We start from the raw sequence: 26771 nt of genomic DNA, 5'->3' as shown, positions 1-26771 counted from the left end.
ATGCTTAAATACATCTTTCCAGATGTTTGTCTTTTTCTCACTGAGACTCAATGCTTCTTGAAGACGTCAATTCATGAATGAAAAATTATTTCTTGCTTTTCCGGTTTCCCTAACCGTTCCCACAAAGGCCGAACCTCCCTCCTATGATGTTAATTCCTTAGTAAAAGAGAAAGCACTGAACGGAGTAAAGTAGTAGAAATCTTGACTTTCCTTTTCACTCAAAAATCAAGCATTCCCAAAATCTTCTATAAAAGATATACTCCCTAAGGTATAAAATTTTTGTGTAATGAAATTATAAAATGCAATATATATATATATATATATATGCATTCTAATATATACATATGCTAAAATATGAATGCATATATATATCATTGATTATATATATATATCATTGATGACATATATATATCAATTAAACCATTAGACACACTCACACACATACATAATCAGATATATTTCAGATATAGAATCACATAGTATCAGTAGGTGAAAGAAGAAAATAAATCCTACTGGTGAAAGATTGCTGAAGAAATTCAAAGCATAATGAAAGTTTCTTTTATCTTGGAATCAAAGAACTTTTTTATCGCTTTAGTTTTTGGGAGACTATTAGATTAAAATGTAATAAATAAATAAGTATATGGAAGAAAAATAAGTCTTTAAAGGAAGAAAAAGGAAAAATAGAACCAAACAATCAAATCATTTTCAGCATTAAAACCAATTTTAAATGCGACAGTATATTTTTCTGCCGATGCGAAAACTTAAAAATAGACAGAAATCTGCATTGTTTCACCCATCAATATACGACAAATGGAAAAACGATACAAGAAAAAGTAAATTTGAAAAATTTGCGAAAGCGGAATAATTTCGAATGCTACACAAACAGAAAGATACCGTGCAGAGACATTGGATTTTTTTCGAAGCAAGAAATGCGAAAATTCAGCAGTGCCCTCATTGTGCTTCTAATAAGGAGGTCTTCCAAATTCTAGCTGGAAGGACTTCCATTTATAACAAGATAGTGAGAATGGCATAATTCCTTATTATTTGTTTTCATTTGAAGGGCGAGAGAGAAGAAGCACGAGGCACTGTCGGAATAATTCATGTGTTAACGAATTATCGTCTGGCATGTTTTCGTTGGGGTGCCATTGAAGAGACAGCATTTTTACGAGAAAAAAAAAAAAAAAAAAACACGAAAAATCCGTTATCCTATCAGCGGAATACGAACCATAGTCATTCCGACTGATAGTCCGATCTACTGTCACTTACATCCTGAGTTCAAATTCTAGTTGGAAGAAGCTCCATTGAGCAATTTCCAGCTCAAAGAAGAATGAGATAATTTCTCATAATCAATACGGATATATAACTGATGATTCTAAAATTTTATTATCATTAAGACTGTAAAAAATACACGATTTAATTCATTTTCATACATTTTAAAAGAAGTTAAATTTTTCAGAGAGTTACTATAAAATATTTATTAGAATGTCAAATTTAAGCATTTCAATTATTTATATAATAAAGGATAAATTTTATATTTATATAATAAAGAAAAATTGTTGATAATATCACTCTGATTTTAGTGGAGATATTTTAAGAAGTAAATAAGTGAAAGCTGGAGGAAGAAAAACTATTTCAAATTATATGTTTATCTTAAAAGTAACGAGAGAAAAACTATGTTAAAAGAAAAGGCACGCATATCGAAATTGTTTCCTGTACTGCTGACAAATTGTTATATGGCATACATACTATAATGTTCATGAATAATTGATTAATACAGGTATAGCATATTTCTAGGGACTGATTTGCTGTAATTTCCAATTTGATTTTTACATACTTGTATATTTAGGACACTAAATACATCACACTGAAGATTACTGAATGCAATAATTCCATTGCAGTTTTATAGAAAATTATAAAATTTTCAGTTTCAATAAACAAATATATAATATTTCGATGACTCAGCAGGTAACATAATTTATTATCTTTCAAGTTTTTTCCGAAAACACCTCGGCAGATATAGAATCAGCCGCAGACTGTACTAACTTTAACAAGCGCAGTATCTGAGTGTTCACATTTCTGTTTGTAACTGCAATAAGAACAAGTATAAGTTTGAAAAGCTTACCAATGGCTATGTGGATAAAAGAGATGATCATAAGTATTTTGACCTGGTTTTGGTTTCTGGTCAATGCGTTGGCTGTAGGCAAGATTTCGTGATTTTTTTCATGTGAACTAGTTTTCTTTATAAATTCCTCTAAGTCTTTCGCTAAGTACATACAAAGTTGCTACATTAAACATTAGTAAGTGTTTACATAGGTAAACATTTTAAAAGCGACTAGCGTAAAGAAAGATTATTTAAATTATATTTTTAAAATGCAAATTCAGAACACTGAAAACCAAACAGTAAACATTATAAGACTAATTTAATAATCTTTGGTTTGGTTTACTTGAAAACTTTACTTAAAAAACGTTGAAATTTACAATGTTTACAACAAACTATTATTCTGCCATATTCATCGATTGCGTTAATCAAAATCTAAAATTATTTAACGTAAAATGTAATTATCCGAAAATTATGTAAAATGAGAATTTTTTCCCACTATATCTGTAGCTTACAACGGCTAGAAAAAAAGATAGCTCTAGATAATGAGTATTTCTACAATGAAAAAACTCAATTGACTAGAAATAGTCTTTGGAGACCTTAGTGTCAGTTAGCCTGCGGAGGTCAGGTTCCCTTCCAAGTCGTTTTCTTTTCCCAGGAGGCAGGGGTAGAAAGGATTCTTCCCGATTATTATTACTTTTAGCAAAGACGTTTACAATTATCTATTCAATCCTTGCTAATCAGACGAATTTGAGAAGAAAGGGAAAGTTGTAGATAAATTTTGCTTCCTCCAGTGCCAGTTACAAATCGTACAGTTGTTCAATAACATTTGAACTATATCATTAACGTTGCATGTTACTAAAATGTACTTGTTCTTTAAAGTCCTTGATCTGTTCTAAAAATAATACCGCAGAAGTTTCAGAAGTGAAGTACAATTTAAAGCTACTTAACATTTTTATGCATATAAAAAAGTAAAACTGTTTAAAATGCATATAGTTTAACGTTTCCTGTTTTATTTGGAATAATATTTCAAAAATAAAACTCGTGTTGGTTACGACCCAAGCAATACGGATAAAGAGCCGTATTTTGATAATGCTAGGATCATGCATTCAGTTTTCGTCGTTTTAATAAAATCCATTCTGATACTTATGCTGGTAATTATAAACTGCATTTACGGAAATAGAAGTATGATTAATACACTAATATCACAGAATATAAGCTTTTTATGCTCTGACAAGTTTTGTCAAGACACCAATTTTTAGTTCATGTACAAGTCGTAAATTCCCTAGCCAGATTCCTTTTTTATATAAATAGATGCATAGAGGACAAAATGGAACAGTTAATTATATTTTTTATTCTTTTTCAAAATTTAATTCTGTTAGATATAATTTTTAGCGGTAAACGATATTCTGCTAAGTTATAATACAAAAATTATTACTAATAATAATTTATATCCTAATTTATATCACTCAAAACAGAATTGGAAAACTCATTCGTATCATATTTAATCAAAACATTTTTCGAAGTTGTGGGAAAAAGGAATTTTGGGGTTTGTTTGATTTTTAACGGTGAATTCAATCATTAAAACATTTTTACCGTGTTTCCTCATTCATAAAACATTAGCAAAATAATTTACTAAATAATTCTTAGATGTAATAGTATTCTTGTTTATCTTTTGTTATATGACTAAAAATAAATAAAAAAGCGGCTGGTATTCAATATTTATTTTTATTTAATTACAAATACTTGGCTATTGGTACTCAAGACATAGTCTTTCCATATTATCACTTTTCTATTAGGCCTTGAAATTATGTTAACGACCTAATAGAATTCGGAAAATCCTATGATTGCATAAAACTGCGGGAGGTGCTAATAATGACAAATTTTAAATGAAAATAGAAATTTATTTAAATTCTATTTGGGAGTGTCTGCTTTATGCATTTAATGTATCAAATGCAGAAAAGTGAGAAAAATCCATCCAACACAGAGAAATGATTCTTTCTAGTCTGTGGTAAGATTGTATCAAATTCCTTTAAACTTCCGTTTAAATTCGAAATGCGATCTCTCAAATCAACGAAGGAATACATTTTTGGCTTTAAATTCCACATTAGTAGCAACTGTATAATAGCTAAACTTACCAAAATATTTGTAGAAAACCGCCAAAATTCTAGAAATTGCTATAAAATCCCGAAAAATATTAGGAAGATTATTGCTTGCCAATTCCACGCTGAAAAGACGAAGATGAGCTCGACTGTTAACGAACAACTTGTGGAAAAAATTCAACGCTAAAATATAAATGCATATGCCAAATTTTCCAAAAATTTCTGATAAATATTGTACTCTCATCGTAAATATATATGGACTTATAATGTGATGAAAACTGAGTCGGTAAAAGAATGGATTAAAATTTAATTTCCCAAAATAAATTGGCCTACTAAAAGTAAATAAAATAGATAAGTAAATAGTAAAAAAAATTGTGTAACAAAATAAATAATGATCTTTCTTAAAATACTGCCCAATAAAACATGTCGAATAATTGAAAGTTTACAAGCTTGGAAGCTAAAATTCTAAAAAGATTTCGGAAAATTTGGCCGTCACATGTTAAAAGAAACAAGTCTACAGGCTACTAGTACAAAGAAAGAGGAGGGAGACAACAACTACTCGTACTTCTTGCCATTCAATAGCGGGGAGGCAATTTTATGGCTTATCCATAACACTAAGGGGAAGCAAACATACTGCCTTATGCTGGGCCATCTTAGAGAGATTTCAAAAAACGAAAGCGATTTTTTTTTTTGAGGGGTTTGTTGTCTGACAACGCGACCGTTTTCAAAGCATTTCGTTCCGAGAGGCGGGCTCGTTGATGGGTTAATATGTAAATGATAAGGGAAACAGAACAGAGAATAAGAAACTTTTTCAGTTTGTTTCTAAATATGTTTTAGAAAATTGTTTCTGTTTTTAAATTGATGGAACCATCCTCTACTAGAGAAATTTTCAGTCATGTCCCTTTTTCATCCTGAATATGATTAAAAATTGTTTTCACTTTTTCCATTATAATTGCTTGACTTAAAGGCATATTGCATTTAACTTCATCATCAATCTAGATAGAATCCGAATGTTTTCCAATTTCTTCAATCACATCACTTCTAGAACTGTTAATTTTTGTTGCAGAAGTCATTGTGATTGCAGTTGCTGATGATATGATTTTTTCTTTATTTTTTAGAATTGTGTATATTTTTGAAGTAGATGAATATAATGCAGTACTGATATCAAATTGCCATTTGCATCATCTGAGCACTTGTATTTTAGTTTCCATTTAAATGTTTTTTCTTATTGCATTACTTTTTTTGTAACTACCCATTGTAAAAACTAAATGTCCTCAGCTTTATCACAATAAAATAAAATATCTTCATATTTTTATACAATAACATTGATGACCGATCATAAATTAAATGTATGCAGCAAACATGCATTTGTAATGTAATAATATTGTGCTACTCCCTCGGGATGCTTGCCTCAAGACCAGTACCAAGTCTGATAAGCAACCTTCTTTGAGAAATGAAAGCAGTGTTGAATGACTAAAAAGTGTCCACATTGTGACAAACTAACCTAAGTCACATGGGCTATGTGTTTAGATATGATGATGCATTTCCAGCCAAAAAGATAACTTTTTTGAGAATTGAGGGAGTAAGATGAAAAGGAAGACTGCCCACTAGATGGATAAGATAATGAGCAAGATTTAAGGTCAAGTGGAGCTAACCGATGGGAAGATGTTGCGCTGAATGGGGTCAGGTGGAGAAAAATTAGAGAGACAGCCTTGGCCTGTAACAGGCTGTGGAGCTTAAGAAGAATCTAAGTCACTAATCTTTAAAATACATGGGAGTGTTATAAGTGCAAAATATAATTATTCTGAGAAATCGTTACAATTTAATGCTAATTACTTAAAAAATAATAAAATTGATTTTATTGTTGAATTTGTTTTAAGTTAAATATTAGATTATGTTTAATAATAATGCATCCTACATGCAGATTTATTTTATTTTTACAAATTGCAAAACAGAAGTTCATTTATAGATAGCTGCTTTAGTTTAATCAGTTCCTATTTGCATATATTTCCTTAATTGTTTTCTTATATGGGCCTTAAAAATTCTTAATTTTCTCGTGCAGAAATGTGTACAAACCCCGTGAAAGTGTTTTATTGTGGATATTTATGCCGTTTTTATTTTTCTATTACTATTTCATGTAGTTAGTGCTGCACCATTTTTGAAAATGACTGTTGCCTTTTGTGTCTTAACTTGCTGAAAGAATAGTTGAAACAGTTGGTGATTTTTGGAAGGTGGTGTTGATAATCAGAAAGTACCTGAATTTCTTTCTCTTTATACTGGAAGAAACCTTTTTTCCCATGGTTTTGCTGTGGAAGAAACTTGCCAACCATGGTTATGACTGTCTTAATAGCCTCCATACAATCAACTGTCTTAGAATAAACCAGGGATGGGCAAACTTTTTCTGTTGTGGACCAAAAATAAAAAAACAAAAGTTTGGCAGGTCAAGATAAATTTTTCCAAAATTTTAAAAACAGTATACAAGTATTACAATTTAAATATGTTGATGAGCTGAATGAAATAACGATTTCATTAAAAAAAATTCCTTATATTGAGGTTTGAAGTGAGATGTACTGATTCTAAGAAACAAGGCTAAATGCTCATCTATCAGTCTACTTCTGGAATAATTCTTTCTAAGGTTCATAGTTGAAAACACTTGTTCATGTGATTGATAAAACAAAAATAGCACTGATTTTCTGGGCATGGGATATTAAATTTGGTAAACTTACTCTCGATAATGATTTGTAAAACTCTAAATTTGGCATATTTAGAAACAGCCACTTAAGATGATTGTCAGGTTGCAAATCAATTAATTCAAGTTCAAAATCTGGCCTCACTGCTTCACAGGTTACGTTGAAATGCATGGTAAAATTATCCAATTCTGTTTGAATGGCACTTGAAATCTGTGTTCGAACTCAAAATGCAGTTTTTTCAAACCATCTTCAGAATTCTTAAGTGTCTCTTCATTTACTGAGAGTGTTGAATTTAACCTTGGGAAATGAAACAAGTCGTTCTTAGCTAGCTGCCCAGCAAAGAGATTAAGTTTTAGTTTAAAAGCTTTGAGATGGGCCCAGATATCATTGATAAATTGATTTTTTCCTTGCATCTTGGCATTCAAGTTGCGTATATGTCAAACAAGATTTGTGAAAAATGCAAAGTTCGAAAACCATTCTGTAGCTTCTAACGTTTTGTACTCCGCAGAACACTGTTTCTCATGGAAGAATGACACAATATCGTCTTTCAGCTGCCAAACTCGCTTGAAAACACATCCTGCGCTAAGCCACCTTACTTTTGTGTAGTACAGTACATCAGAGCGTTCATATTGCACGGACTGAAGAATATCTCAAAATTGCCTATGAATAAACCCACGAGATTGAATAATATGTAAAAGCTTCATGACTGCATCAAGCATGGCTTTCATATTCAATGCAAATTTACACAGCATCTTGATGTATAACACAATGTAGAAAAAAAAAAAAACAATGTTCCCAGGATAGTTTTGATTAAAAAGTTAAAAAAAATCCAAATTTTTTAACTGTCACATTTGATGCTCCATCAGTCGTAATATTACATATATTTGTTATAGACACTTTCAAAGTTAAAAGCTGTTCCTGAAATTCACGAAAAATATGTGCTGTGTATGCGGGATGCGCTGTAGTTCCTTTTAAAGAATGCATGCACGCTGGTTCCTCGGTAATTTCAGAGTTCTCATCAACATCTCTTATAAATAATACTAATTGAGCAGTATCATTTATATTGCTGCTTTCATCCATAGATATGGAGCAAAATTTAAACTGGCCAATCCTTGACTCTAATTGGGATGTCAAATTTTTATCAATGCCTTCAATTCTAGAAGTCACAGTTTTTCAAGATAAGTTGTTTACAGTCTCAATTTTTTTTTTTTTTTTTTTTTTTTTTTCCCTTGTGTGGACATAAAACATCACAAACTTATGTTCACAGTGATGTTGTTCGTGTGTATTATTTTTAATAATATTGTATGCTGCAATGTAACTTGCATGCACAGCTGCTTCTTGGATACTGTTTACCTCCTTGAAAAAATTTGTCAGCCTGATAATGTTTTACAAAGACTTTCTGCATTTTGTTTTCTTTCACATTCGGACATTGCTTTGTAATTAGAATTCTTATGCTTAGATGTGAAATGACGAAAAATATTATATGCTTTGAAGTCTGCTACAGCTTCATTGCAGATGAGATGCACTGGTTTATATTTTACAACGGTAAAAAAAAATTTTTCAAGTCCATTCATCATTAAAAGCACTGTAGTCTGAATCAATTTTATGTTTTTTAGTAGCCATTTTGGGGGTGAAATATTTTACGAATAACCCAAACAAGCATTAGCTACACTTATACTTTCAATAATTTCACCACTATTCACAATGATGCTATATATCTGTAATCATTCCATATGCAGTCAATAATATTAGAACTCGCTCCAAAAGACAAAGCTGCTGCTTGGAGCCTAAAAATGGGCAGTCTGCCACATGTGAGGTCTCATTCACCTATATTGGATTCTCATATGTCTGCTCCTGAGAAAGAGATAAGTCAGTTGTTGATATTCTTAAGACAGATTGCAAGTGTTGATCTGTCAGTTTATTTCTTAATTTTGACCTATTTAGATTCATAAGAGAACATGTTTGTCCACGTATATATATAATTACTACCAAACATGATAGCACATCTGCTTGCATTATTTTTTAAGTGGAAAAATTTGGCTGGTAGAGTTCTATAAAAGTCTAGAATATCTAAGCCACGGAATCTGCATTTGCATAAGTCAGAAGTTTGTAAATCGATAAGTTTTATTTGAACATCTTCTGGAGCTTCTTCGACTACAACAGAAAATGGATCCTCGGACAATTTAATTTTAACCCTATGCAACTCAAAGTATGAAAATCCCTTTTCAAAAGAAATAAGCTGCCACTTTATTTGATCTTAGTAACTCAGTTGTTTATCAGGAAAATTTTCTTCGAATTTCTTCAGATAAGGAAAATTAACAAAATTTTGACAGCTAAGCCATTTTGATAACTGGAGTTTTAGTTTGAAAGCAGATACTGCATTGGCCCGGAGGATTAATGAATTGGTTTTTTTCCTCTCGTTTTTTTTTTTTTTTTTTTTTTTTTTTTTGTTTAGGCCAATCAGATGGGCTGTCACATCAACAAAAAATGCGAAGTCACACTTGAAGGATGGTTCCTTTAACATCCTAGTTTGCTTGCCATTTTCTTCAAGGAATGGTATTATTTCATCAACCAAATCAGCAAACCTTTTCAAAGCCTCTCCGCGGCTCAACCATCGTACTTCAGAGTAATATATGAGATCACTATGTGGTGCATCTGTGTCTGTGGTTTAAACCATGTGAGCGAAAAAAATTGATTGCATCGCTCACTACTTTCATTAGGCGGTCAAATCCTAGTTCTTTCGCACATAGCTGTTCTTGGGATACAATGATACCCAAGAAAATCTTTTCCTCTATCATATAAATGGTTTCTCAGTAAACTCACCATGCCATTCTGAATTTCAACCATGGCTGGAGCTCCATCAGTAGTGATACTAACAAGTATATATATCAAATTAATTAATATCAAAATTATGTTCAGAATACAAATTTAAACAGAATAAAATATCAGTTCCAGTTGTTCGCCCCTTCATTGAACTCATTCCAACAAGTTCTTCAGTTACTTCAAAATTTTCAGAAATTCCTCTGATAAACAAAAGAAGCTGAGATGTTGAAGTAATATCTGTTGACTAATCAGCTGTTAGAGAAAAGTACTTAAATTTGGCGGCAGCATTCTGTAATTGTTCAATAACATCATGGGATAAATTTTCAATTCTTCTGTGAATTTTCATTCTGCTGAGACTCGGAACATTTTTAAATTTCTGTGTAGCTTCAGGGCATACTTTTTCGGAAGCCAACAATAGACAATCTTCTGCAAAATCACCATCAGTAAATGGGCAGCCACTTTTTGCAATTATGGATGCAATTCCCAAACTAGCTTGAACATAATTATCTAACTGTGAATATGCCTTTGTAATACATTTCTTTTAGCAACGGAAGAACAGCGAAGAGATTCGATTTTACGATTTTGATCCTCTCCCTCAAGCTTTGAAAATGTTGAGTGCTTTGTGTCATAGTGTCGCTTAATGTTATACACCTTGGAAACACTAACCGCCAAATTACATATCAAGCATGTAATTCTGTTACTTTGCTCCATAAAAAAGTATTTTGAAGTCGAGGCCTCTGAAAATTTCCCGTTATCATCCGCTGACTTTCTTTTCGCTTTGCATCCATTCATCATGGCAACTATCAAAACCACATGGGAAAAAAATTGCAAAAATTGTACGTTGGTTCCACTTTCAAAATAATATTTAAATAAAAAAGTGAAATATTCAAAACATGAAACTTCTTAATGATCTTGAAAAGAAAAATAAACACACATGTGATAAAATAACGCATAGTCACGAAGCCAAAAGAGCAATGATGCCAAGCAAATGAATGCACCGCTCTGGATCCGAGCAGATATTTTTCTCCTCCACTTTATTAATTAGCTCGTGGTTGCAAACACACTCGTGCTACATCATACCACAGGCTCTTTCTCAATCTTCTACAGGTGTTGGTCCTACAGGCTAGGAGCAATTTGTGCATTCAGGCAGCGGATATGTGCTTTGGTTGATGCTGGGAACTTGGCTCAGTGCCAAATCTCACTTCGAGGGGACAGAGTAAAATGAGTAATGAGGGGAGAGTGGTGAAATGTTTTTTGCTCGCAACTCCTTCTAGAGACAACCAATATGTCAAATTGCAACAAAAGTTTGAAAAGGTGTCAGCGGGCCACAGTTTGTGCATTCCTAATTTATACGGAATACTTTAGTCTTCTGAGCAGCATAACTTTACCTTGTTATGAAATTTTGTCACTTGGTATATATTATCAGGTTATTTAAAATAATGCCTTTCTTTAAAGATCTAACTAAAGAATGAAAGGTCATGAAAACAAAGAAGGAAATAAATAATTATTCTACTTTTAATAAGTGAATGCAATTTAAACTCGGTTCTTTATAAGCAGATACAGAATAAGATGCTGCTCATATGGTTAAACAGTGTTGTTATCCGTACGATGTAATAAGCAAATGATTAGACAGTGTTTTTAGTAGAGAATTTAAGTTAAATGCAGCCACAAAATAAACATCTTTTTTTTTTTTTATTTTGGGGTATGAGGTGAGAAGTGGAGAATTGTTTTAAATTCTTAGATTGCTTATTTATCAGCTTGCTTGTTATTAGGATTGGAGCATTCTATTGTTTCATAATGATTTATTTCAGAAAATTTTAATTTTAAATATGATTTTGCTCTAGTTCTAATTGTTATGCTACAAGGGTAAGTTCTAGAAAGGGGGCATATAAGAAAGAATATACATATAATAATTACAATGTTTTTATCTTAAGGCTACCCAACTTTCTTTTAATCATGAACTTCCCCGCCCCATAGTTGACATTAATGAATGTAATTATTAAGGAATTATCCAAATGTGGCGAAGCAGACATAGGCTATCTGCCTAAAGGAAGGGATGCCTTCTTGGAGGACTTAAGGGAAACGAGATTGTATTCTTGTTGGGGAAAGTGAAATAAAGGAATGATGGATTATATACAATGTTCTTATTTAAAAGACTAATTTTAGGAAAGCTTAATAGGATTTCAGGATTATGAATTCTTCTGTTTAAATATTCATTAATTACAAATTTTTTTTTATTAATTTTAAGGTTTTTTAGTTTTTGAATTGCTGTTAAATTTTTTCTTTTGTTTTATATTATTTAATTTTGTTACTTTTCTAATTATTTTTTAGATATACTGTTTTAGATATTGCTGATGCTGCAACGACAAACATTATTCCATTTTTTCCTCAGGTGAGATAAGTAAATCACAATGCATAAATAATAATAAATCTAATAAGTGTGTGAATAATAATGCTTGTATTAATAAGCATATAATAAATTATGAATTATTGTTAATTTTTCCATCTATTAAAGTATAAAGTCCGCAATCCTGAATGGTTGGAATATCAGAAATTTCTGGATTTTAGATCGTCAATTTAATTACGTAGGATATTTACCTATTATAAAAATAAAAATGTGAAATGGTTGTTAATGAAATAATGAAGTATTTTCTTAACATATTCACGTCAGCGCGTACCACCAGTGGCTCGCACTAGTATGGCTCATCGGGCAGCCCGTACCACCGGTGGCCCGCACTAGTCTGTTTTATCAGGCGGTGCATACCATCAGTGGTACACATTCGATTGTGTTATTAGATTGCTTCTAATAGTATTTCTTCTTCTGTTGATAGATTCATCAGATGAATCACTTATTTTCATATCCCTGTTATCTATTATTTATAAGGGCGAAAATCTAAAAAACATTCTAACTTACTTTCTAGTTATACTTATTGGCAGAAATCTGAGGTTAAGATGAAAAAAACCGCACAAGTTACACAACTTGCAAAATAAGTACTCGCTATACTATTAGCAGATGAACAACTCATATACAGGTCTAAATAAGTAATAATCGCGCGCTGCCAGATGAAACGCGGCAAAAATTCGAGCGCCGCTTCTCAGAGAAGAACATAAAAATTTGCCCCGGCATGCACGTGTTGAGGAATATGTGCTTCCCTCTTCCCCCCCAAAAATTTTAAGATTTATTTTGTTTTATTTAATGATTCTTTCAATATAACTTGTTTCCTTTTATATCTTAACACCTTCTGTTTAACCTTTTGATGTACTTAATGAGTTAACTCGGGTGTACCAAACTAAATTATTACTGTACACTTAAGTAAATGAGTTAAGGATTTTTTTCAGATATATAATATACAGAACAGAGTATATCCACTAGCGTTTTGAGTTAAAATAAAAAAACAAAAAATTGACCGGAGAAAAGACCACGTTCTGAATTTTACTGGTACATTAAAGGGTTAATTTGATAGAAAGATGCAGTTTATTTTAAAATTATAACCTAGACTTTTAAAGAAATCAGGAACACTTGAAAGTATCTCGGTATGAGGTTTTCTTAGTGTAGATTATCTGCCTTGCTTTTAAGAACCAATGGCTGGCCAAAATTTTTAAAAACCAAATTTCATGAAAATCCCTCAATTTTTAACATAATAATATTGCTATCCATAAAATGGACAGTCCTAAAAACCTCTTTCTGAAAAAAACAAAATAACGTCTAACAGAAGCAATTCCAAATTTACTGTTATTTTAAAACCTAAATCTTACTATGAAACAGTTAAAAACACTAACGCCAGTAAAAATTTTATCGAATTCTTTTGCACAATGAGGGAGCTCGAAAGCATCTTCAGAAGCACTAAATTATTCTAATCAACATTTCTTATTAATTCAATTACTAAGGCATAAATAGAATTACAACAAGCTATTATTAATATTATTAATAACAACTTGTAATTCTACTTATGCCTTAGTTTGTTTGCATTTCAGATGTTTTGTCACCGGAGAAATAAGACTCTGTTCCTTTGCCTTTCACTTAAAATCAAGCTGTCAAGGATGTGGTCACTATTTGGGAGGGTTACTTAAGCACTTTTCTTCTTGCTACTCATTGCTTTTTTAAATATTTTTGTAATAATAATAAATTTTACATCTGTGAATTTATTTATGGAAATGTATTATAGATTTTTAAAACAAAAGCACAATTTAATGTAGTATTACATTAAAAATATTAATACAATAGTAATTAAATATTGTGCAAAAAGGAAAATTGTAAAATGAACTCCTTTTTGTGTAAAATGAAAAAAAAAAAAAATGTGCAAAGCACACTCCAGAATAAAAATTTCAAGTATAAATAAGTAAAATCTAATTCTCAGATAGCAGTTTATGCTTCTGATTCAGCAGAATTATGCATCTGATTTCTAGCAGATTTATGCTTTATGTTGCTTCATACTTCACTAACATTTCAAGTAGAAGGAATTTCACCAGCTCCCTGTTCATTTGTTTCACCGCATACTGGCTTCGATTTGAGAGTCGCCTGAGGCAAGTCAGGCTGGTTTACATTATGTCTATGAAAGCTCGCCTTCTTCTCTTTTATTCTTCATTCATAAAATCTTTTAATGCTCAACAACCACTTCATCACTTTCAGCACAATTGGTGGTGATATTTTATAGGTTTAAAACCATACTGTAAATTTCGTCATCCGTTAATTAACGATAGTAGCAGTGCCATTACATTGAACATTTGTTTAATATTTCTGCAGTTAATATTTCTTTTCATTTCTTTATATCTATTTGACAAAAAATTTCTTAGCTGCCTTTCTGTCAAAGCCACTTGGTGCCTCTTATTTGATGGGGAAGAGTGTATTTCATTGGAAATGCCAAGCATCACCATTTTGGTTCAGACTCTTTCCTGTTGCAACCATGATTTTTTTTTAAACTGAAATTTGAAACAGATTTTTATGATTTGGAATTTGCAAAGCAATGAAAAAGTGCCTTCCCCCTTTTTTTTAAGAAAGAGGTATCTCATCAAAGGATCTCATGTATTTAATGACCACCTCATTAAATTAAAATGCGACTTGAAGTCAAAATGGCATGTCTTTTGTCGTTTCTGCTTACTGCAGATTTTGATGCCCATTAATTTTTTGATAAAACAGGAATTTTTATTGCAATGGAAGACTTTGTTTATTTAGTCTTCATTTAGAATTTCTTCACAGTTTTTCACGTATTCCATTAATTAGAAAATTTTGCTTTTCACATTTAGATGCTATCTTTCGAATTTGTGGATATTATTATCTTTATCATGATGCTGGATATAAATTATACAAAGCATTTTTAAAATTTTCTCCTACTGTACAGATTTTATATTAAAATATTTCAAGAATTTTTTGTTAGTTTTATAGCTGCTTTCAGTGCACGCAAAAATCTGATATCCATTGGCTGATTAATGAATGTGTAATTTCGAGAAAAGAGTTAAAAAAAAAAAAAAAAAAAAAAAGACAATATTTTACTAAAACTTTAATTTTGGGGAAATAACAGTGTTAATACTATACTGAATAAAAAATTAAGCTGGAAGTGAAGAAAGATTGCATTTCTTAATGATAGCTGATTTTATGTTAATCGGAATCTTTTTTCCCCCCTTTCATCCCTGCTATACTAGCGGAAAAAAAAACAACCAGTTTGTGGTGCGACATTCCACTCCAAACAAAAATTGATCTTGAAGTTTGACTTCCTGTGCACAAAAATGATTACCCCTTCCCATTCACTTGAAGGCTGAAAATGAAAAAGTGCTTTGCTAGTCAGCAAATATTTAAAGGTGAAACAACATGTGGGATGATTCAATACGGTTATGTAGAATAATGTTTCTAGTCTTAAGAAAAATCAATCTATGCAACACTCACTTTTCTTAACCGTCTGAGTGCCATGACCAGCTTTATCTGGTCATAAGATTTTCTTCATTTGTTATGTGCATTAGTGTTTTGCTTTCTTACTTTCATTAATAATATGAATGCCATCTTGATGAATGTAAGTTTATGAAAATAGAGACTAAAATAGGTAATTATACATATTTAGTTAATAAAGGCTCTTAAAATACAGGTCTTCATGATAGATCCAAAAACCCGGGCCGCTCAGAGGGTTAAATATCATATTTTCCGTTCCTGCTTGTATCAGAAAAGAATAAGATAAATAAATAAAAGTAAAGGATATGTGGGTAATAGATCGGTTCAGTTATTGGACATTCGGATTTTGGACTTTGTACTGTAATGTGTCTTGCATTTCTTAAAATGTTTTTGTTTACTGAATAATTTTTCATTTTACAAAGTTTTTGTATGATGACTAATGTGGAAATAAAACCACAATTTTCATATTTAATGAATAATTCTAATTGTGAATTAATTCTGCATGATGAATGTCAGTGATTGGAAAAATAATTAGCCAGTATTTCAAGATTATTCAAATGAAAGATTTTTGGATTTTTTGGAAGGGGTTCAAATAAAATGCATAGAGAACAAGGCTGTCTCTTAAAAGGAAAGTAGTGAAATTTAAGCATGCATTAAAATAAAGCATCCATGTATAAGAATTATTTTATTGATTATTAAGATACAACTTTATTGTTGTACTGCTTGAAGAAATCTGACAACAAAAGAATGTAAAATTAAATTTTATGAAAAGCTTTTATAGTAGTGAATTATTCAGCCTTTTAATAAAAGGTTTAAGTACTATTGTATTTAATATAGATTAAATTACTTTTGTATTTATATATTATATATATTTGTATTTATATATTACTTTTGTATTTAATATAGATTCTAATTTTAAATTAATTTCTTAAAATTTATTTTTACATAAAATAAAAATATATTATCAAATAATTGAATAATTCTCAGATTCAGATAATTATTTATTAAATTTTCAAGTTTCATTTATCTTCAAGATTACTAACTTTAATAATTTAAAATGTTTCATTTTATTCATGTTATCGAATTTGCTGTAATTAAAAATTAAATTTGAAATTCTAGAAAATTTGAACGCAGGTATTGCGAGTTTTTATCACATTCAAATTTTAATGCTAAGGTCTCAGGAATTTTAATAACTTTTAAACAGTTACATAAATAAAATGTTACAATTAACATTTTTAAAAATTTGCAGGGAGATTTGAATTTATATGTGTATAAAATCAATACATTGGAATCAGTTTTGTAATCCCTGCAAAGTAAAAAATACAATGATGGCAAATTTGTTATAAATACTTCCTTGGGCATATTATGAAAGAAGGATAAAGTGCATGAGCATGTTGTTTGCAGTAAGCTTTAAGTGATTAATGTTGTACTTTTAGGAATTAATTTTTAAAGAAACAGTTATTTGTATTAGCTTTGATAAGCAATTGTGTAAGTTTTTTAAACCTATATAGATATTTAAAAAACTAAAAAGCATTAATTCAAATTTTATATTTACATCTTTTGTGCTCAAGCATTAAACATACTCAGTCATTTTAATCAAACATTTGAGAATTTCTGATGCATATATGTGTCATGATGCATTTCCATTTTCCTATTTTTAAAATTATTTATGAAATGTAGTTATACATAATTGTTTGTTAAAGTTTTGTTTTCCTTAAAAAAAAAATAAATAAATAAACTGTTTTTGCATTTCGTTTAACCCTAAGCATAAGTGATCACTTATAGCATACCTCGTTTGTTCAAGGACACATCAGTTGCGCTCATTTTTTGGTCACAGGATAAGTTATGAGATTTGAACTTTACTCTGTTGGATAAATATCCTTGTCATGAATTGAGAATTTTCAGTTGGCAGATCTCTGTCATTTCTGATCATAACATCTTTTATCGCATCATATTACATTAATTTAAATTGCATTCAGTTAATATTTATTTATTGATTGCTATTTGTATGATGTATATATCCAAAAATATTTTTTCATATATATATAATTCTTCAATTAATGTTCATTAAATTTTTTAAATTTTTAAAGTATTTTACTTAAATTAAAAAATATGCTGTTATGTAAATATTATATGTTTACATACTATAATATCCTTTTTAATTACAATAACAATTCAAAATTTGTTTTATATATACATTCAAACCTCTGTTTTACAAATAGCCTTTTTAATTGCAATAACAATTCAAAATTTGTTTTATATATATACATTCAAACCTCTGTTTTACAAATTTCTCTATCTACCAAAGATTTTCATGTGAATTTCCTTGTATAAAAATTTAAAAATAGTTAAGTGCACTTTCTATTTAACAAAACTTTTGAATGGATGATTTTACAAGATTTTTCTTTCCACTCAAAAATTGTTTATTCATTTTCTGTGGAACATACATGTGTACAGCTGTGGTCCTAAAGAAAAGCAGGTGACTTGTTATCTGTTATCTGTTGTCACATTCCACTCTAAGGAATGAAGTGTATGAGGGGAATTCTCAGATGGGAAATCATTTAGCCATCCTATTATAAACAATGCCCCAACCAATGCTGTTTCACAAACCAGTTTAAACAACAGCTGCGTGTGTTTTGTGGTTTTATACTAAAATTCCTTTTTGAAGTAATTTTACTTTGAATGATAAAAGTGTCAAATTTAAATTGTCTAACATTTAAAGAAAAGATGCTGATTCGTAATGAAATGGATGAAGGCAAAAGAAGAAAGACATAGTCATAAAATTCTGTATTTTGCAAAATAGTGTATCGAAAATCTTGAAAAATCAAGGCAAATTTCCTCAAGCTTTGATGCTGCAGATTCAAGTGCTAAACATAAGGACATGCACATTTATGAAGCAATGTTAAAATAGCTGTGCACAGTGAGAGAAAAAAATGTACTTCTGTTCGGGCCATTGATATTGGAACAAGAAACGGAATTTACCGTAGCTTGTTCCAATATCAATTACAAGTTACAAAGTGAATTTCATACAAGCAATTCAAAAAAGATGTAGAGTAGTGGCAAAAATCATGTATGACAAAAGCAAGGATATTTTTTAAGAAGACTCTATCTTACAAAAATATAAACACTAAAAGAAATCACAGAAATATACTAGCCAAACTTATTTATTAATAAAACCGGCTTATTTTTTAATGTTTACCACTGAGAACATTAACATTTAAAAAAAGAGGAATGTCCTAGAGGCAACCACCTGAAAGTTACCGTTCTGCTATATGTAAATATGGAAGGAAATGAAAAATTGAAACCTTTATGTATAGGAAAGAATAAAAATCTAGGGTGTTTTAGAGGTATTTAATCACTGGAAGTAGATTATGATTTCAATAAGAAGTCATGGATGAGCTCAGACATTTTTTAAAAGTATCTGAAAATATAGAAACGAAAAATTGTCCTGAGCATAGACAGTTGCAGTGACCTCAGGTTATCAAAGATAGGTATAAACATTCCAAAGGGGCTTTGTCCCTGAAGAATTATTGTTTTCGTTTTGCGATTTTGCATAGAATCACTCTGAATGTCTATTTCACCAAATATTATCACCCTGTAGTATGTTTAAAGAAATTAAATAATGAAGAATCTGCATAAATGTATGCATGTTTCTCGCATTGTGATAAAACAACGGTACCTAGAGCCATCCATTTTTGAATGACGTAATCCTACTGCGGATATGGGCATCTGAAAGCCCAAATTTGAAATCTGGAATTTGTTTTATTATTGATTTCATGTCTTCTAAAACTTTAACGAATTTTTGTTTAACAAACTCAACAATTTAAAAGCGAGCAATGGCAACACTCTATGGGGTGTACCTTAATCTCCAGCATGCGGAACTGTGTGTCGGAAATTCTAAAAATATGCTAATTTTAAAATTATTTTGCGATATTGCTGTTGAACTGAATTTTATGGTTTAAGTATAAAGAACATAATATTTAATAAATAAAGGTAACACACAAAATGTTAAAAAAAACGCCCCTTTTGGACGTAATTTAAAATCTGAAACCTTTCAATTTTTTTTTAAATCCTGCAAATGTTACTTCAAAACTGCAGCCTGGGGATGCAAAGTATTAAGTTCCTTATGCCAAAATAATTTTGAAGAAAGTCCTAATGGGAATTGAAAGTAATCAGCCTTTATGTGTAATAAATTTACGTGACTGCATATTTGAACTTGCAAAAGTTATGATGTTGCTTAAAAAAATTATTTGCAATTGCTTAAAGAAAGATTGCTTTCATCACAAAGATTGACAACAATGGGCAAGATGAGAAACTAAAGGACATTTAAAGAATAATGAACAAATACAAGATAATTTATTTATAGATAATGATGTTGAGACCTCAGAAGTTCTGCTGAAGAGGATATAATGGGGAACATAAACATTTGATATATAACATTTTTCTTTTCCAACAGGGTTTAATATTGAAAATCGTACTTCTAGTTTTCATCAAAAGCAAGATTAGGGAAGGAAATAGCATTCATACTTTCATTATATTGTGACTACTGTTATTTAATTATTTTTCTTTTTTTATTTGTAAAATTTAAATTATTTTTCATGGCAATGAGATGAATGTTTATAGATTATAAGTCATGGGCATTAAGATAGAATGTTTTTAACATTGTGGTTGAAATTAGATTGTTGCATCTTTCAGTTTTCAGCATTACAGTCTATCAGTCAAGCTTCTGATTATCTTGCGAATTTAAAGAGTACTGTTCTTTGAATTTAACAAGGTTTCAAGTTAAAAACATCGAAACTAGTCCTGTGAAAATTTGCAAATATAATGCTGATTTTTGTTTTTGACTTCTAAATTAAGGTTTTTAATTATTTTAAGAAATATTATACAGAGCCATGTATTTGCTTATAAAATGTTTTGATGTAAAACCTCCAAGAATTTACGTAAAGTGTGTTTAGAAAAATATTTGATTTTGTAATTAAAGGAAGGAAACTTTTTTTTTTTTCATAACAGATATTTTGAAATATCTTATTTCTTGCAAGTAGGCAAAAAATTGTTAGAGGCGCTTCAATATACCTCTAATCATCAGTACTATCAGTCATCAGTAATCTAATTATTGTAAACTCAAGAAAGATGCATCTTTTTTCAAATTTAGTGTTTTAAAGCTTTAAGATATAAAAAAAATAATAATTTTAAATTTTTATATATTCTGTGGAATAATTATTTAATTGCATGTGAAATTTATCTGTCGAAGTAATTGCTTTTTTATTCTGTGTTTCAGGTGAAACAGTTTATAGATAGTTGTTTTAAAAAAGGAGGTAATGTATTTATCCTCAAGCATTTGAAATATGTATTTCATTACCACTAGCCTAATGTTTGCTATATACTATATACTACAGAACATTAATAAATTGCATGTCAAAATATAGAATTTGAAATTAATATTTAATTTTCATAATAAGTTAAATTTTTTATTACTAGAAATTTTTTCATTCACTTCAAAAAAATAGTTTTCTAATTTATTTCAAAGTATTTAGATTTTAGATAGGTTAAAAAAAGTGCACTAAAAATGCAAAGAACCAAGATGGCAAATTGTAATAAAGATCAAAATGTAAGTGAGAAAAAAGTATTTAAAGCTAGTAGCTGTTACTTTTTTCCCCACCTAATTTGTTTCACAATATATTTTACTCAGAGCTTCTTCCCTTAAAAAAAAAAAAAAAAAAAAAAAAAAAAAAAAAAAAAAAAAGAAGAAGAAGAAGACATTAACCAAGAAGGGCTATTAATTTCATTTTTGCGTTGAAAGCTTCATAAGTCTGAATCACTTTTCAAATTACTGCCACCAAATATTATCACCCTGTATTATATTTAAAGAAATTAAATAATGAAGAATCTGCATAAATGTTTGTATATTTCTGTTTATTGTTGTTTTATTAAAATGTATGCATTTTGATAAAAGAATGGTACCTAGAGTCATCAAATTTTGAGTAACGTACATTTCCACCCGAGTATGGGCATCTGAAAGCCCAAATTTGGAATTTGTTTTATTATCTACTTCATATTTTGTAAAGCTTAATCAGAAATTCAACGATTTCAAAGCGAGCAGTGGCAACGGTGTATGGGAGGGACATTTTTATCTTCAGCGCCTGACCGAGACTGTGTATTAGAAATTCTAAAGATATGCTGTTTTTAAATATTTTGTAATATTGCTGTTGTATTGTATGTGGTTTAAGTGTGAAGAAAATTATATTTAATAAATAAAGGTAACACGCAAAACATTAAAAACAGTCCCTTTAGGCGTAATATAAAATCTGAAAGCTTTTAGATTTTTTTTTTATGTTTTTATTATTTTAATTTATTTTTTTTAACCCAAACTTAACCACCTAGACTCTTGTTTTATGGCACTGAAGTTATTCAGCTTATTTCTAGGGGAAGCAAAACTATTGTCATGGCAATTAGTTACAATCCTACCTTTATCAAATTTTGACACTTGTTGGTAAGCATTTCCTCTTCTCATCTGAGGGATAAAATGATATTCTGAGCAAACTCCAACCCTGTGAAGCACTTTCCGAATGAGAAATCCACTACACAACTTTTCTTTTATGCGGTGCTTCAGATGTCATTTCTCCCTCGTCCTCCTCCTGTGTTATCTAAATGGGCTGAAGTACTAATCATTTGCATATCCCAGCCTGTTCTTCCTTTCATGTGACTTTGACGTTCATCCGATAATTCCTTCCTGGTGCTGCAATTTTTATGGCCAGCGATGTAAATGTTAGTTAGAATAGTGACAGATCTTGCAAATATATATTTTTTCCCTGCTTAATAATTGTTGGGTATAAATTATTATAGTTTGGTTCAGTTTTCTATTCCAGTCTGTTTACCAGCAGCAGTTTTTGGTATGCTTAATAAAGTTTGCATTTTTGTAGTATGTAATTATTAGTTTATGCTACTAAAACAAAATATTTAAAAAAATTGTTAGAAATTTTGTTTCTTTTAATAGTGGTTATGCAGTGAAAGGGTGCTGTGTTGAAGAAAAGTTAAAATTTGGTATGGTTTTTGTAGGTTAAAAATTTTGATTTGTGAAACATTCAGTGTATTTTAATTAGCTAAGAATGCCATATTATTATGCATCAGATTCGTAAGGGTAAACATTTCATAAACATAAAGAGTCCAATTGAAAATGCAAAGCTGTTTTGCCTAATATGAAGCTATTATTTATCAGAATCTGCTGCTTTTATTTTGAAGCAGCTTCTCTTTTCCATCTTTTTTTAAATCTTGAATAAAAGTCAGAAATTGGCAAGATAAAATAACCTAAATCTGAAAATTCAGTCTGAAATTCGAAGTTATGAAAATGGTAGTTTGTTCTGTCTTCTGTCATTGATTAATGAATGGTCTGGCTGCATGAAGTTTTTAAGATTAAATTGTAACAGAAATGTGGATCATTTTTCCTTAGAAATTTACAGATATCCCTAAAGTGTTTTTTCACACTAAAATAATCTTTAACTACCTGTGAATTTTGCATGAAATTATATATAGTGCTTTTTTTTTAAAACATTTTAACTTAAAATGTGATGATTATTTTATTTATTCAAACTTTTACTCTGCAAAGACCAATTAAAAAATTGATTTAAAAAATGGAATGAAGAAAGAGAGACATGAAACTCATTCCATATTGTTGAGTTTATTTTTATAAAATTCTGTTCCATACTTTAACCTTCCTGCACGTGCGCTTGCCAATTTTACGTGAGCACACACATCATATTTTTTATGACATCTATTATTTTACCGTTTTGGGCAAGAAAAACGACAGAAATGGATGAATATTGATAATAAATTTGTTAAGAAATAAATATTAAATTTATTATTGCAAAATACAAATTATGTCACATTAAAATGAAAGTAAATTATTTTTAAATACTTACATTAGTCAGGTAGAAAGGCAATGACGTATTTCATTATAAAAAAATTTTAATTTATTCTTTAATTACTATATTTTAAAATCCAAGCTAGTTTTAATGTTCATCTGTTCTGTATTGTTCATTTATCATCGAATTGAAGACAACTTGTCAGAAATAAAAATCTCTTATAGCTCATCACAGCTCTTGTTATTTCAGTTCCAGTGCTCTCATTTGAGGACAATTCTTTTACATTTACGTGCTGTCTTTTTTTTATTCCTATCATATATAGCAGGAGTGGCCAAACTTTTGGCATCCGTGGTCTTCAATTAAAAAAATTGAAGGCAGTCTACCAATGGCGGAGCTAAATTAACGTAACGTACATGTTTATATATTTATTTTCGATTACAAGAAAAAATGGTAAATTATCTAATTTTTCTAAAAAACTTAATATTTACAAAATAAAAATTTACTGACGAAAATAATCAAAGTATTCATATATAAAAAATTGACCATCCTATTCACTTCGTTTAGTTGAAATTTGGCACTGTATATCTACAAGTTTATCTATCATATTGTGGCTGGTATGAGCCTATTGCAATGTGTAAACGTGAAATTAAATGTTCATCTGTAAAACGCAACCGATGTTTGGATTTTATGCCGTTCAAGGTTGAAAAAGCAGATTCGCAAAGGTACGTCGATCCAAAGTATGATTTCAAATACAAAATCAATTTATAAATATTTGGAAACGTTTCCTCAGAAATTAATTTCAAAAAATCAGTATCGCTAGATGCTCTGGATTTAAGAAAAATATCGCATTTTAATTTAATAATTTCTTCTTCGACTGTGACTGATGTGGTATCTATTAAATGTCCTATTTTTTTTTCAGATACTCCATCAATTTTGACATTTTCATTAAATGGAAATATCATAAAATTGAGTATTTCTTCCAACCTAAATAAGTCAGCGAATCTTCTTTCAAATTCTTCAAACAAAACATCTAAGTGTTTGGCGAAATCTTGATTTGGATTATGGATGCACTCTTCCTCCATGTTTTTGAAGTTTCTCAATTCATGTTTCTTAATTGAGAGGCATACCTTTTTATCGTTTCTTTGAAAGTTTTAACCGCGCTCATCATGCCTGTTAAACATTTATTCTTTCCTTGTAGATTTAGGTTTAAGTCGATAAGTTTTGCAGTGATATCACAGAGAAAAGCTAGTTTCATGAGCCATTTCTCATCTTCTAATTCAGTAGTGTGCTCTCCTTTCATTTGTAGAAAATTTTGTATTTTTGGTAACAGAATATGAAATCTTTTTAAAAAAGCACATCGGTTTAGCCTCCTCACGTCTGTGTGCAATTAGAGATCTCCGTACTCTGATTCAGTTTCTTCCAAAAGTGCCCAAAATTGTTGTCTCTGAAGACTTCTTGAACGAATTGAATTGATGATTTTAAAAGCAATTTGCATTATATCATTAGACTCTAGTATTTTTGAACACAATACCTGTTGATGGATATTGCAATGATAGCTGGTAAAACTGGGAATTTCCTCATCATTATTGCGCAAGGCAATAAAACCAATTCAATTCTCGATCATTGCTGGAGCTCCATCTGTTGTAATAGAGACCGATTTATATATTGGAAATCCTGTCTTATAAATAAAGTTTTTTTAATTAATTGTAGATATCTTGTCCTCTCGTTTGTCCTTTCAATGGAATTATAGTTAATAACTCTTTGTTTGAAGTCATATCTTCGAAAACCATTCTCACAAAAATGCATAACTGTGCAATGTCACTAATATCCGTGGATTCATCAAATTGAGGTGATAGGAACTTCCAAGCTTTTAAATCGTCATTTAATAAATCCTTCAAATTATTATTTATAGCTTCAGTCCGTTGCATCACAATGTTATGCGACAAAGAAATATTATTTGTTGACGATATTATTTCAGATTTGTTTTTAAAATCGTAGAAAAGCACTTCTCCCGCTTTGCAGAAAGCTTCTTTTATCAATTCTCCATCTTCGAATGGTTTTTTTCGCTTTATCAAAACTTCTGTAATTTTAAACAACACCATTGTTACTGCTTTAGCTTTGGTGGCTGGTCTCGTAAATAGCAATTGCTGCAAATGTAAATTTGACTTTAATTCAACTTTTCGAAGTTCACTGCTGATTGGAAAGTCTGTAGCGTATTCTAAGTGCATGGTTTTAAAATGTCTTTCGACATTTGCTTTTTTTTTTTGGTAGTGCCACTACGTAAGAGACAAACACGTTTCTCCTTCACCATAACAAAAAAGAAATCATCTTCATACTCCTTGTGATAATGGTTATGTTTTACTTCTCTTAGCACTGGTACCTGGCTGAGTCATTTTGGACGTGTTGTTGAAACAACAAATTATCGTATCAGTGTGGTAGGAAGCGAGCGACCTGCAATGTAAGACGATTAACTGAAACTAAACGGGCGGGTGTGACGGGTAGACTAGTCGACTCTCCGCGTCGCTATTATTGCACCACCTACTGGATATAATATCAGCATCCCACTTTGTCAAGTTGTTTCTAATTAATTCTCCACTGTAAAATGACAAATTCATTGTATTACTTTGCACAGTTTGCTTTAGGTTCTAAAGCGTAAACTGTAGTAAATTTTTATTTTATATAATTCATTAATTCTATGTCTTAAATTAAATTGTTAATATCTGAGGTCATTATCGGGTCGACCGCAAAGACATTTTAATGGCGTGTACTACCTAAAATGTCTTTGCGGTCGACGTCTTGGCCACCCCTGATATATAGCAATCCAAATTATGCCATCAATTTCACTCTTGAGGTAGCAATTCAGTCTCTATCTCTTTAGTATTTTTGCCTTTTAACAAACTTATATATTGTTACGAAATGTCCAGTGTCCAGGCTAGGTAAGATAGCTTTCCAGTAAAGCAGGTTTATGGTTGCCATAAAATGGCAAGGGAAGGCAGGGTTGCTACATTTGACGATATGCCATAGACAGATGGAGAACCTTTTGGAAAGAAATTTTACTGGTTTAGCCCATAATGTTCTCAAACACAAGCCAAAAGCTGTATAAACCCTACTGGTATGCGGTTAGTCCGTGTGGAGTCCATCGAGTTGATAGTTAGTCAGTGAGTGCCTAGTGTCGAGTTGGTTGTAGCGTGCACTGAAAGAGTCTCTTTATGCATCATCAAGAGAGTGTGTTGAGCTCCGGGAACAACTGAACCGAGGAGTCAGGAGCTGTACTCTAGTGTATCGCAAGTTGTAGCGTGAAGAGTATCAAGAGTATGG

At 30.5% G+C, this 26771-nt stretch overlaps 1 protein-coding gene across 2 annotated transcripts in view; it reads left to right on the top strand.

The window, feature by feature from the left end:
- Positions 1-26771, top strand: part of LOC118191244 (serine/threonine/tyrosine-interacting protein A-like) — a 94718-nt gene that overhangs the window by 22847 nt on the left and 45100 nt on the right. For both annotated transcript variants that reach the window (XR_015039825.1, XM_035362045.2), the window contains exons 5-6: positions 12045-12105; positions 20873-20909. Coding sequence is in view for 1 of the 2 variants with exons in the window: in XM_035362045.2 (XP_035217936.1) it covers positions 12045-12105; positions 20873-20909 (98 nt within the window). In the remaining variant the exon portion in view is untranslated. The remainder of the gene's footprint in view (positions 1-12044; positions 12106-20872; positions 20910-26771) is intronic.

Source organism: Stegodyphus dumicola, chromosome 2 (genome assembly GCF_044657685.1).
Source record: "Stegodyphus dumicola isolate Sdum_Otavi_A_Nest chromosome 2, ASM4465768v1".
NCBI lineage: Eukaryota > Metazoa > Arthropoda > Arachnida > Araneae > Eresidae > Stegodyphus > Stegodyphus dumicola.
Note: the sequence above shows the minus strand (reverse complement) of the source record. Positions and strands in the feature narration are given on the sequence as shown.